This window comes from Enhydra lutris, unplaced genomic scaffold (genome assembly GCF_002288905.1).
Source record: "Enhydra lutris kenyoni isolate GAN:26980312 unplaced genomic scaffold, ASM228890v2 scaffoldscaffold29, whole genome shotgun sequence".
Classification (NCBI taxonomy): domain Eukaryota; kingdom Metazoa; phylum Chordata; class Mammalia; order Carnivora; family Mustelidae; genus Enhydra; species Enhydra lutris.
Window position 1 is genome coordinate 19,770,643 of NW_019154113.1, and position 13,342 is coordinate 19,783,984.

General features: G+C 55.6%; 1 protein-coding gene across 1 annotated transcript in view; it reads left to right on the plus strand.

Moving 5' to 3' along the window:
• The window catches only part of LOC111152657 (SH3 domain containing GRB2 like 3, endophilin A3), a 50,856-nt gene that overhangs the window by 13,983 nt on the left and 23,531 nt on the right, over positions 1-13,342 (plus strand). The window contains exons 5-7 of the mRNA XM_022511203.1: positions 2,639-2,797; positions 10,717-10,820; positions 11,927-12,036. Of these exons, the coding sequence (XP_022366911.1) occupies positions 2,639-2,797; positions 10,717-10,820; positions 11,927-12,036 (373 nt within the window). The remainder of the gene's footprint in view (positions 1-2,638; positions 2,798-10,716; positions 10,821-11,926; positions 12,037-13,342) is intronic.

A 13,342-nucleotide genomic window follows, 5' to 3' on the forward strand; every position in this document is an offset into this window, starting at 1 on the left:
AGTCCTAGATGCCTATATGGGCATTAGGATCTGTAAGGGAATCGGAGGGTGTGGAGGGGACTTCAGGGAGGTTGAATGAAAAACAAAAGCGGACATTCAGGGACTCCTGGAACAATCAGCAACCCTGACCCCCAGTATCCCTGTCACCCCTCACTCGCCTGGTTCTCTTTCCCGTCCACATCGGGGAAACAGTGTCCCTCCTGCCCCCTGAAGCCAGGGCTCCACTGGGCCCTGGAGTCCGTGGCCATGTCCTTCGTCCTCTCTCCTGAATCTCCATTCTTCCCCTTTCTGTCTTTTGGCTTCTTGCTTTAACATCTGGACACATCTGCCCAGGAGCCCTTGCCTCCCGGCTTCACGCCGCCCCCCGCCCCCAGCACATTCTCCATCACACCCAGGGCAGCCTTAGACGGAGACCATCAGTAGCTGCCCACTGGTGGTGGACAACAGACCCACCACCTTAGCCCCAGTTCTCTGGCCTCTCCTTCCCTCTGGGGCCTGCTCCCCGACCCCTTCCCAGCGCTGCCTCCTAGCCTCTCTGCCTGTGTTTTGCTGTGGGCAGTCCCTCTGTTCCTTGTCTTTCTCTCCTTTCCCTCCCTTCCTGGCACAGTGCTCACCTCTCAGATCTCAGATGCTCTTTGTTTTGGGAAGCCTTTGTTCCCTCCTCGCTGAGCCTTCGCTCCCCTGTGCCTCGGGCCTCCCTGCTTCTCTTCTCCTGTTGCTGGGCATCGAGTGCCTCGTGGTGAGGAGTCCCGCTTTGTTCACTTCTGGGACCCCGAGGCCCAGGACGGGGTTTGTGGTGGCAAATTATTAAAGAACAAATGACTCTAGAGAAGAAGGGCCATTCTGGGGATGTGGGGTCACCAAGACAGCCTTCCCACACGCAGAACCTTAAGACAAGAGACCCCCCCCCCTTGGCTGGGACATATAATACACTATTTCTTCTTGTGCTCTTGTCCATGGGGGGAGCCAAAAGTCCTCTGGGGATCGTCGCTCGGCCCTGGACCAGCTTCAGAGCTGGCTGTGGACGCGAGCGTGGACCAGACAGACGTGCAGAGTACGCCTGCCCTTCAGTGTCGGCGTCCCCCGTGCAACAGAACCGTATCTCGCGGGCGTCTCATTCCACAGCTGCCGTCTGATGCAGAAACGCCGTCCGTCTGCGCTGAAGTCACGTGACGATCCGGAGTTCAGAGTCTCCCGTTCAGAAGCTGTTCACGTCTCCGCTGTGCTGTCTGTGCCTCAGATGCCGGCAGGGGAGAGCCTGTCCACATCCGGCCAGCTGATCAGACCCGGGAAGGGTTTTAGGGATTCCAGACATTCCTTGGCCCGTAAGCAGCCAGGCTCGCCATCCCTGTTCGCTTTATGGCTGCACGGAGACCCGGAGGGAATACCAGATTTGCCCCGAGTCACAGAACATACAGGAAAGATGCTTCTGGCTTTTTGTTCATATGCTCTTTTCGCCTATTCATTACAGAAGCGGAACCAGTGCTCTTCACTCAAACACACAGTAACGTTACCGGTGTACGTCGGCAGGATGGTCTGTGTTTGTGGATCCATCCCATAGCAAGTACCTGTTTTCTGGGGATTAGAGGTGTGAGCTCTTCTGGGCCTGTCCCTTGCCCCACCACACAAAGCAGCCCATTCTGTGAATGGACAGGTTGAATGTTTACAGTTGTTACATTTTGTTAAAGAGATCCTATTTTTTTTTAAAAGAAATCTCACCCTTCAGAGGTGGTCAGTGTTTGTCCTCTGTGTGTACGTGTTCATTGATGGTATTTACTGAATGTGTTCTGTCATCGTTGGGAATTCTGTGGGATACACAGAAGTATTCTAGGGGCTACTAGAAACTTCTGCTTTTATAATCTACCTCTTAGGACTTGACAGTGGTGCCAAAGGAAATGTGCTTATTTTTGGTGTAGATAATTTAGTGGGAAATTATCTGGACATGGATAGAGCTTAAGTGGTCCTATACAGAACTTTGGAAAATAGAATCTGATACTGTTTCCTTACGTTCCGTATAGACACTGATTTCACTCTGCCATCCACCTATCCGTCCACCCACCCATCCACCCATCCGTCCACCCACCCATGCACCCATCTTCCATCTGCCCAGCTGCCCACCAGCCACCCAGCCAACCACCCATCCACCCATCCATTCATCCATCCATCCACGCACCCACCTACCCATCGGCATACCCAACCACCCACCTACACCCACCCACCCAACCACCCATCCTCCATCTGCCCATCTGCCCGTGCACCCACCTATCCAACCATCCATGTGTCTATCCACCCACCCACCCACCCACCCATCCAACCATCTGCCCACCCACCTATCCGTCCAGCCATCTTCCCACCCTCCCATTCATCCAACCTTCTGCCCACCCATCCGTCCATCCACCCACCCATCCAACCAACCATCTGCCCACCACCCTTCCATCCACCCACAAATATCCCTTGAGGACTGCAGTAAAGGTGGCCTCTAGTGGATGTTGGCGACACACAGACACGTAAGATGTGTCCTTGCCCCAAGAAGGTAGGCAGACAAAAAGCAGGGGCTACTTTCATGGAAACAACAAGGGTTCCTTCGCCCTGTGTTTTGAGTGTACGGTTCTCTGAAAGACTCCTTTGTCTCGTTTAGCACCACCTGAAAAAGCTGGAAGGCCGCCGCCTGGATTATGATTATAAAAAGAAGCGAGTAGGTAAGATACCAGATGAAGAAGTCAGACAAGCGGTAGAAAAATTTGAAGAGTCAAAGGAGTTGGCTGAAAGAAGCATGTTTAATTTTTTAGAAAATGATGTAAGTATTTAAACCAAACAGGAGACTTTGATGTGATTAAAAGCCTTGACTATATGACTAGGACCAACATGTGGAGAAGTGCTGGAGCCTTAGTTTACAAAAGTTCTGGAATTTTCCATAGCCGTTATCTCCTGCTTCAGAAATTTGGCAAATCCCGACTCAAACGCGGTGTGCCGCAGGCAGCCCCGGGGAGGGGGTGGTTTCGGGAACTAGACCGCGACTGGCCCTTGTACTTGAGGCCATGGCCTTGTGGGTTTGCAGGAGAAGGGAAGGCCCGTGTCGTGTGGTGACGTGTGGTTTTGCCGAGACTGAGACAGGCACTCTGCGAGGTGGTGGTTTGCGGAGGAGCCGCACTCTGATGCCGCGTCACCGCAAACGTTCAGGATGTCAGAGTGTGGCCTCCGTTCAGCCGCACCCGAGTGCTGGTGCTCGTGAGCTCGGCCAGCGTGAGGGCCTTGACACGGGTCCCTCGTACATGTAAACTCGTCCGTCGCACTGTGATTCCAGCAGCTTTTATTCTGTGTGTCCACGGGAAGCTGGATGCATCATACCCAAGAGGCATGGTCACCCCCACGGTCACGGGCGGCATGAAGGCTGGAGGCTTCCCTCCTTTGCCTCAACGATGAGGCCTTCGGCGTTTGTTGCTGCCTGATGGGAAGAGTCTTCTGCCACCTGTTTGTCCCTGTCCTGAACTTGGCCTTAGCAATGCCCGGTGCCTTTTTGGCCCTTTTTGGCCCAGCCTTAGCTTTGGACCCTGTTTGTTGACCTTTCAAACGTGTGCAGACAAGTCAGAGGATTGATTTATCTGCAAACCCATGTTCTGCTTCCAGTAGTTCACGGAGAGGCGTATCCAGGTCTCACATTTTCGAGTCCCTTCGAACAAAATGTATGAGCGGCTTTTGTGTGGTGGGGTGATGTGTGGGGGAGTTACGTTCAGTGTTGACAAGACGTTGATCCTGGAGAAAACAGTCTGGAAAACTCCCCACGTCCACAAAACCTGCATGGGGAAAAGTAGTCTCTGCTGTGCTGCTCCTTTTAGTAGTTTATTGTGAGGCGTTTTACATCTTGTGGGAAGCGGGAAGACGTGGGGCCCTCGGCTCTGTTTCTCCTGCTTGTTTTTTTCCCCTTAAAAATACCCGTTTTCTCTTGAAACTGTCCCAAAGCCATCGGCAATTTGTTTCGTCTCAGATTGTCATATTTGATTTTTCGAAGTGTTCGGCGCAGATTTAAACGGAGGTCGAGTCTCGTGTGTCGGGCAGGCTGGCGGCCCCGCCTGCTGCTTCCTCCACGGAGCGCGACGATGACGGGCTTTTGCCAAGTCCTCCCTTCAGGGCCTGCTTCGCTTTTTCTGAAGTTCCCCCAAGGGACCTGTTTTCCCTTCAAGGTCAAGTGGAAGTCAGGAGTGATCCCTTCCTCGGGGAAACTCAGTCACTGGTCCCTGCGCCAACAGTGACCTCCCAGCCAGCCCCGCAGGGGAGCTGCCGTGCGTCCCCTGAGGTTCCTGGGGTGGAGGGCACCCCCGTTCACCTCTGGGGAACCTGGGCTGCTCCCTCAGTCCCGGGCGGGGTCCACGCCTCCCCCGACAGGTGGTGCCGGCTCGTTTCAGGGATGGCCTTATTGCCTCTGCCCTGTCCTTTCACCAAAGCCCCTGGAAGCCAGCCACGCAGGTGGGAGGAGACCGGAATCCGAAGACGATTAAGGACTTTCGAGCCGCCGTGGAACTCGGCTCCTTCCCCTTCTCTGCCCTCGGCTCCTCGTGCCGTCTTTAGCTGCTGGACTCAGCCGGGTCCCCCGGCTTGCTGAGTGTCGTAGGAATGGCCAGAGCGGCGCTTGAGAGGTTGGGGGTGATGGCAGCGATGGTGACAGTGGCGAGGGGCCATCTGCTGAGTGACTCATGGTGCTGGGGGTGGCACCTCCTTTCACCGTTCCCCCTTCGCGGGCTCACAGTGGAGGACACTCGCAAGGCTGCCGTCCTCCTGTTCTCGGGGCAACAGCAGTCAGACCCAGAAGGGCACTCTCTTGACCTTTGCCTTGTCGGCGTGTCTGGGCCATACCCAGGTGGCCTGGCAGTCCTGTGGATGAGGCGTGGTCTAGAAAATCTTCTCCAGTTCAGCCCTCAGACCTGACAGGTGGATGGGGACGTGGTCGGTGTTTGGGGTTCAACAGCAGGTGACTTGGGGGAAAGACAGAGAACCAGGGCGTAGGGGGAGGAGGCATTCACAGAGCTCTCAGCCCTGCCCTCGCCCTTCTCTGCACCCAGGCCAGTCCCAGGGGCTCTGCAGCCCGCCGAGCCCTGACTTCCTGCTCTCTCTGGGTCACCAGCTCCTGCCCGGCCTTTGCCACTCGGCCCCTTCTAGCTGTGCCTGCTGCCGTTCTTGGTGAGGAGGCCCTGGAGGGGGAGTAAAGCTTCGGGACGGCTGGGTTTTCCTCCAGGAGCTGACCCTGCCACTAAAGGTGGCAGGAGTCTAACTTCCCAGGTAAAAGTGGTGGGTCTGTCCAGGGATTGGACGATGCTTTCTGCCTGGCCTGGCACCTGCTGTGGGGACTTCCTCCAGACACAGGTGGGAGATGCTGGTACCATCGTGAGCTAGAGGTTTGGGGTCAGAGCTGGTCGCCCCTCTGAGGAATGGACACAGAAGCCAGATTGGAACCAAGGGGCAGCCCTTTTCACCGATGAGAACACCCAGGAATGAAGCCTCCAGGCCTCCTGGCAGCGGAGCTAGAGGGGATGCCAGGGGCCCACGGGTGTCCAGCTAGGACCTCTGCTCCTTCTACCCTCAGCTGACGGAAGCCGCCCTAACTCAGCCCTCCAGATGCACTCTGAGACACGGGGCCTCCGGCTGCGCAACGCTGGCTTTGGGAGCAGAATAAGCCATCCAGTGATCAAGGAACGTTCCCTCATCTCCTCCCCAGCAGGAGTGAAGATGGGCTGGAGGAGGGAGATGAGCAGAGCGCCGCGGATGGAGCGAGGGCAGGGGCGTGTCCGTGGCCTGTGTGGCCCGGTGCTGCCCACCCATCTCTGCCTGGCACCAACGGTTCAAACCCCAGAGTGTCACTGTCCAGGGAGCGGCTGGTGTCTTGTCCAGCGCTCACGTCCTGTAGCCGTGGCAAAGACTCTAGAACAGCTTCACCAGATAACGCCAGAGATCCGCCTCTTGCCTAGGGTTTTCCAGCTAACGGGCCGTTTGTGGGGTTATCAGGGGGTGTCTGCTCATCTGTCCTCACATCTGTATTCTCCCAGCTGAGAGACAAATAGGCACAGCCGAACCAGGGACACGTACCGGCCCCTCGCCCAGAGGACAGAACTTTCTGGAAATCTGTGTGGGCCGTGTGGGCCTGGGCCCGTGGTGGGACTCCAGCTGCCTCCTCGGCCCTGAAGTCTAGACCTTGGACCCCCCGGGGCAGTGAGGCGGGCAGAGTGGGAAGGCGATCATGGCTTGCGAGCCCACGTTCTTAAGTACTCAAGACGGCATCAGGACCCAGTTATTGCCTGTTCGGTGCTGGGTGCAGACACCCTGCTTATCGGAGGCCCCCGACGCCCTCGGTCAGACAGAGCACCCCTGCACCTGTGACGTAGAAGGAAGGAAGGGGTGGCGTGAGGGACCCGAATCGGTCACTCGGACGTTCCCGAGGAGACTAGCGTCTGTCTTCCTCTCTGAGTTTGGCAGAGTTGCGAGCGGGAGAAGCAAAGAGAAGTCTCCTCTGGCCCCACACTGGGGTCCTCGGTTGTCCTGCCCGTCAGGGCCGGATTGGAGGCCTTGGGCATCTCTTCACCTCTCGCTCGCGGGGTTAGCCTCTTCTTCCCGGTGCAGACGCAAGCCCGCAGGTGTTTGGGTCCGCCAGCTTTCCCGGGGCCCCCGGAGGACAGGCCTGTGGCTGAGCCCTTGGGACGTGCCTGGCTGGGACTGGCGGGGCTCCCCCTAGGAGAGGGGCCCCTGCGCCCACCACAGTCCGCTCTGAGGTGGGGGAGCGGGAAATGGAGCAGGTCGGCTGCCGCCTTCACCATTTCTTGGGAACGGCGTATCCCCCGTGCCGGCCTGCTAACCCCCTCCTCCCTTCTTTGCAGGGAAGCTTATCCCTCCCCCTTGACGTCACGGAAGGTACGTCTTTGACTTTGACAGGAGCCCGAGAGAGCACCTAGAAGACCCCCATTCCAGGCCCGTGAGGACGGACAGCTGCCTCCCGCCTGGGCATCCTCCCTCTGTCCCTGGGCTCCCGCAGCAAGTGGGGTTTCTGGGTTGCACATTCCTGGGTTCTTTCCATTGGTCCCGAGCGGCATTTTTCCAAAATTCATTCCGTGGGACACAATAGGTCGCACGAATAACGTCTCTACAGTCAAGTGAGTTGGCAGATCCTCACATGGACAGAACTAGGTTTTCTGATCCCAAGAGTCTTCATGTGATAACGGGAGAAATTCACCTCGAAGAGATTCCTGAGACAGGGCGCAGCGGGGAGCGTCTCAGACTTGTTCGACCGGAGGGCACTTCCAACACCATCGTTATCGCTGTCATTTCAAGGGACTGGTGACATGTGGCACAGGGTCCATTAGGAGAAACTGGGCTTGTGGAGAGAAGGCACCCAACGAGGAGCAGACCACCTGATCTCTGATGTGGTCTCACTTCTGCTCAGCTCTTTATCCCTGGACAGTCACTTGACCTACATGTGTCTGGCACCATGTGACCAACTTCGTGCAGGAAACCTAACTTTAGGAAGGTGAAGTGGGGAATGGAAGCCCAAGGGGCTGTGACCCAGGTCACTGAGTTAATTGCCTTGTTCCGACTTCCTCAGAAACTCTGGGTAAAGCTCTCCCCCTCTTAGCAAAGACGTCTGTTTGTGCCCAGACTTCTGGCTTCTCCGGGGGGTCCAGAAGGAGTAGAGGTCTCTGATAGGACAGACAAGTGATCACTTGGACCACCACAGTTCAAATTGAAGATGCTCTCTCTGTTGGAAATGTGTCGTTTTCCGTTGTGGGAGGGGACGGCTTGTCGAGTTCCAGAAGAGATGCGTTTCCTTATCCGCACACACTGGGCACGCTGCAGATTTTGGGCATCTGGGGGCAGACGCTACCTGCTGCCAACCCTGTCCTCTCTCCTCGTGCCGTGTCCTTCAGGGTGTGCCTCTCCGCCCTGCTGTACGTGGCCACCTGCTTCCATAACCTGCAGAGAGCCGACCTTTCTACACGATGCAGTCCTCGGAGACATCCTTCCTTTGGGTTCAGCCCAGATCCTTTGCACTTGGTCTCCGGGTCACCTCAGTGGCCCAGATCCAATTCAAGTGTCCCTGGGGCCACAGCCCACAGTAGCACGGGGACGTCAGTGCTCTGCCTCCATCCACAAGGGCTCAGTACCCCCAGCAGCCTCACATGCGTGTAATCAGCCATGGGTTTGCAGCTAACGAGAGGGTCGTGGAGTAGAGAGCACCCACGGTGGCACCCTGGAGAGACACTGAGTCTTGCCACAGGGAAGGGAGCCAGGAAGCCCGGAGTGGTGTGGGGTCTGCCGCGAAGCCTGGGTGTCCTCATATGTCTGCCTCTGCTTCCCCTCAGGGACCTCCTTCTTGGACTCTGACCTTCCTGCTTTGCTCTCGTAGGACCCGGTGATGATATTGGGCCACCCAGATAACCCAGGTTGTCGTCTAGTTGAAGACCTTTAACTCCCCCGCAGAGTCTCTTTTGCCACAGATTTGGGGACATGGGTCTTGGGCGTCTATGGAGGCCATTTTTTAGTCCGTCACAAGCTCTTTCTGGTTCCATGACCCCCTCCCACCCCAGTACCTTCTTCATCCTCACCCGCCATTTGCCAGCACCTGGGCCTGTCTGGCCCCTCCCTCCCCCCTCCTCTAGCTTACTGGGCCGTCCGAGCCTCTTGCTTCGGGCCCCTGGCCGGGTGTGAGCCATCCTAGCAGCGAGGGCCCTTTACCCGGAGCCGGGAGCGCTGTGTGTGTGGTGTGAACCCTTCCACGGTGCGTGGTCCCACTTTGCTCCCAAGGTGGCCCCAGCAACGGGGCAGCACCGGTCCCGGCTGGAAGCAGAGTTACCGCTGTCTTCGCGTCCCAGGTGACCTTCCCGGAGTCAGCAGGCGGGTCGGCCAGATCGAGCGGTGTGGCCTGCGCAGAAACGCTCTGCCTTCCGGAAGGGTGCTTGCAAGGCCTGGCTTTAGCGCTGCCGTGGTTCTGCCTGTCTGGGGGTTGGTCCTGACCGGGGTCTGGGAAGCAGAGACCACCCGCGCGCACCTTGCTGCTGATGGCCCGGGGACAGCCGGACGCCTCCGCTTGTGGTACCACGTGGCTTCCAGCAAGCACTTTGTGGTGTAGTACCATCTCTCCTCCAGGCTGCATTGAGCGCCTACTGTATGCAGGCTGCTCGCGGCACTGCTGTTCTCAGTGGGCCTTGGGATTCCTTTCCTTCCCAAAGTCAGCCATCGACCGAAGAGTGACAGATGCCTCTCCAGGGTACAGAACTTGTTTGAGGCCCCCAGACCGGAGAGCTGGTGATCTTTCCCTCTCCACCCCCTTCCTCCCTGTACGTTTCCAGTTCATTTCCTCACTGCTCCTTTGAAAAGAGAAATGCCAAATGTATTTCAAAGTGGGCATTAAAATAGAAGTTGACTTTACTCAAGGCAGCGAGGTGGGGCTCAGCTTGGACCCGGCCCGCTGCCCCCACCCCCTGCCCCACCGGGGAGCCCGTTTCCTGCTGCAGATTCTGCTGTGGTCGCGCTGGGCCATGGCACGGGACGTGTTTCACAGGGAAAGCCAGAGAGGTGAACCTTAAGAAATCCGTAGAATTTCCAAGGGGCTGTCTTTGTTGTGTTTATCGGGTTTGGGGAATTTAAGGCTAGGCTTGGTGCTCTTCCTGCTGCGAGCGTGGAAAAGTGAATGTAGCACAGCAGGATTTCCTGTTCGGATGCGGAGCACGGCGGGTCACCAGTGGGATGCTGTGGGTCGTAAGTGCTCGCTGAATCCATGTTTCAAGTGGTGCGTGTGAAGGGAAGTGAGCGTAAGGGCAGGCAAAGCACGGTCTGTAGCAGCAGATGGAAGCAGCCTGGGTCTTTGAAGGTTGGTCTCACAGGGTACGTGCGGGGGGGATAATCGGGGCAAGTCTGTCCTCAAGCTGCTTAGCATGTGGGAATGACGCCTAGGCTTTGGGGATGCTTTGGACGGATGAGGGGGGATTGATTTTGGTTTGTGTCCTTCTCTGGAGCTGGAGGTTATGGGGCGCTAGCTGGGGTCCTAATCACCCCAGCCCAGAGGTCCTGCGTCCGAGGCTTGTCGACATCAGCGTCGTGAGTCCTGCTTTTCTCCAGCAGCTGCTCAGACACGCGGGGGAAGCCAGGAAGCTCCCACAGGAGACATGTCTTCCTCAATCCACACACACACCCCCCGGCCTCGCAGGGTTTCTTATACGATAGAGCTTTTCTACTTCAGCTTTTCCATCCGCTGTGATCTGGTCACACATCTCATGAATGTCTCAATTCAAGGGAATGAGAGATGCCAGAGGCTGTAGACGTCATTCCTTTCAGCTGTTACGTTCATGGCCATGATTTTGTGCGGACAGCAACGAGACACAGCGGGAGCTGGCAAGTCTTTGCCCTGGTGCCCACCCTGCCCCTGGTTTCCCTTCTTACGTGAGGACAGCTTTATTTACTTAGCTTCCTGATCTGACTTAGAAGATGCCCGTAGAGACGTTTCACAAGGAAGGGGTTCGTTGACTCAGGGTTGGCTTCCCATGTCATTGGAAAGGCTTTATCTCCCACCCCTGTGCTCAGGTCCATGAACTTCCCAGCATAAAAATCTCCCGAGAGTCAGGAAGTGAAACAGACCAGCGCCGAGGACGACACAAAGCCGGGTCCTTGGTGCTGGTACCCGCATGCTCTCCCTGAATGTTACCCAGGTCTTGGCATAATTTTTCACTTTTGCCGCAGGTAGAACAAGTCAGCCAGTTGGCCGTGTTTGTAGAGGCAGCTCTGGACTACCACAGACAGTCCACCGAGATCCTGCAGGAGTTACAGAGCAAGCTGCGGATGCGGTGAGGGCCTCCACCCCAGCCAGCCTGTCTGTCCGTCCCTCTGTCCGCCTGTCCCTCCATCCACCCCTTCCCACCGCCCCATTCTGTTCTGAATTTTCTTGGGTGGCTTTCAGGGTTGAGTGTGCGACAGCCCTGAAGGTAATAAGGACGTGGCTCTGGGCCATCGCCAGAGCAGACTGTCCTTTGCTGTGTCACCAAAGCCCTTTTCTGTGACCTGTGTTCAGGGCGACCAGACGGAGCTGCTCGTGCAGCAGAGTTGTCCCGGCTTCATTGCCGATTTGAGAGCCGGAGCTTGGGGCGGCGATGGCCTATATGTCCTCGCCAGCGTGTGGGGATGTGGAGAAGTGTGAGATGATACAGATGATGCAGAAAGTATGTCACTATCTGGAAAGAAGATGCGTTTCTCTTCCACCAGGACAGGGAGCAGGCCAGGCTCGTAACACTGACTTGGAGACAGACTGAGTCAAAAATACCTTCTGAGTGACCAAAGAAAGATGGCTGTTGCCCTCGGGCCTTAACGATGACGTATTCTGTACTTCTCTGAAAATTAGTACTCTCACAGGTGGTAGGCACGGTAACTCCATTAATATAATGGGGTAAAAAAAAAAAAAGACCCCATTCTTGACCAGATTTGATAACAGAATATTGTTTTCCCTGGGATGATGAGAATGGGTACCTTTGGAGGCAGGTTTGCTTGAATCGGTGGCAGAATTCTCAGGTGTGGCCGGTCCTCTACTCTTTTTGGTGGGGGGGCGGGAAGCCTGCAGTGCTCACCCGAGCACATTTGCGTATCTTTCTCTTTCCGTGAGCTCAAGGGGAGAAAAGGCAGGTGGTGTTGCTGGGTGCCCCGTAGAACCCTGACCCTCACAGGCGCCTCAGAGACCGTGAGAGGACCCCCCCCCCCAAATACATAGCTGAAAAACTACACCGGGGACATCACACCTTTCACTTTGAGCTACTCGCGAACCAATGCGTAGAAGTTACCCCCTTCCCGGCCACCACCCCTCCCCCAAGTCCGTAAGCTCCCCAGGCAGCTCAGAAACGTGCACTTGGGGGCGTGGCTTTCTCCATCTGGCGTCTGACGGGTCTTCATACGCGTGTTTCAGGATATCAGCCGCATCCAGTGTCCCCAGACGAGAGTATAAGCCACGGCCCATCAAGAGGAGTCCCAGTGAGCTCAATGGGGTGTCCGCTGCCTCGACAGCCAAGACAACAGGTGAGACGAGCGTTCTGCGCGGCTGAGCGTACTTAAGTGTACTCTGGGAGGGAGGCGTGGCCAGGAGGCGTGGCCAGGAGGCGTGGCCAGGAGGCGTGGCCAGGAGCCTCTGCCTCCTGCTGCATCCGCCTGAGACCCCGCACATTTTTCTTTGGTCGTTTGGTGAACCCCACCTTCCTCTCCTCTCAGGAATGCTCCTTTTCCAGCTTCCCGGTTTGGGATTCTTAGGTCAGGTTTCAAAAACTGGCACTTTGGTACGAACCCTGCCCCGTCTACAGACACTGTATAGACACGGTTTTAGACTTTTTTTCTGGTTGTCAAATACAAGGTCGCACGAGGGGTACTGTTCGCGGCTTCCTTTCTCTTGGAGATATTTCCGTGCCGGGCCTATGTATCTGTCTCTGTCCCCCGAGTTTTGAACAGCTTCATGGCTTTCCATTATATATACCATTTCCCTATTAACGGACACCAAGGTTGTTTCCGTTACTTGCTGGAAGCAGGTACTGTGTCTGCCTCCGTGGGCCGACGGGCACGTCTTCCTTGGAGGTTAGAGTGAGCGCAAATGTCAAACGCTGCTCCGGGGGTAGGAGCGCCTGTTTCCCCGTACCCGGTCGTTTGACTAACGTTTTTGCCAAGCACTCATGGGTAAAAAAGAGTATTCGATCTTAATTTGCCTTTCTGTGATAACCAGTCAGGTTGAACCCCACCCCCTACCCCCGTAGTTGCGTTTGCCATTGGTATTTTCTTAGGTCTGAACTGTCTGTCCGTGTAATGTATTCATTTCTCCTGTCAGTTGTTGACTTTGCTGTATTGATTCATTCGCATTCTTTACATATGGGGATAGTCATAGGTTCCCCCCCACCAGCTTATAGTTGTGGTTTTTTTTTTTTTTTTAAAGTTTTATTTATTTAAGTGATCTCTACACCCAATGTGGGGCTTAAACTCATGACCCTGAGATCAAGAGTGCGTTGCTCTTCTAACTGAGCCTAATAGGGGCCCCTATTGTTACGATTTTAGAGTTCTTTATGTATTCTGAATATAAGTCCTTTGACGAATCTGTGGCTTGCAAATGTTTTCTTTCACTCTGTAGCTTCTTTTTATTCTCCTAATAGGGTTTTCGAAAGATCAGAGTTTTTAGTTGTGGTGTGAAGTTAAGTTTCTCATTTCTTCCTTTTAAGATCCCGCTTTTGGTGTCAAGTCTGAGCTTTCTCTGTCTATCCCTGAACAAGTTCTCCTGTGCTTTTCCCCCAGAGTTGTACACATTTACATTTCAGTCCATGGCCTACTCTGAGTTAGTTTTTGTATG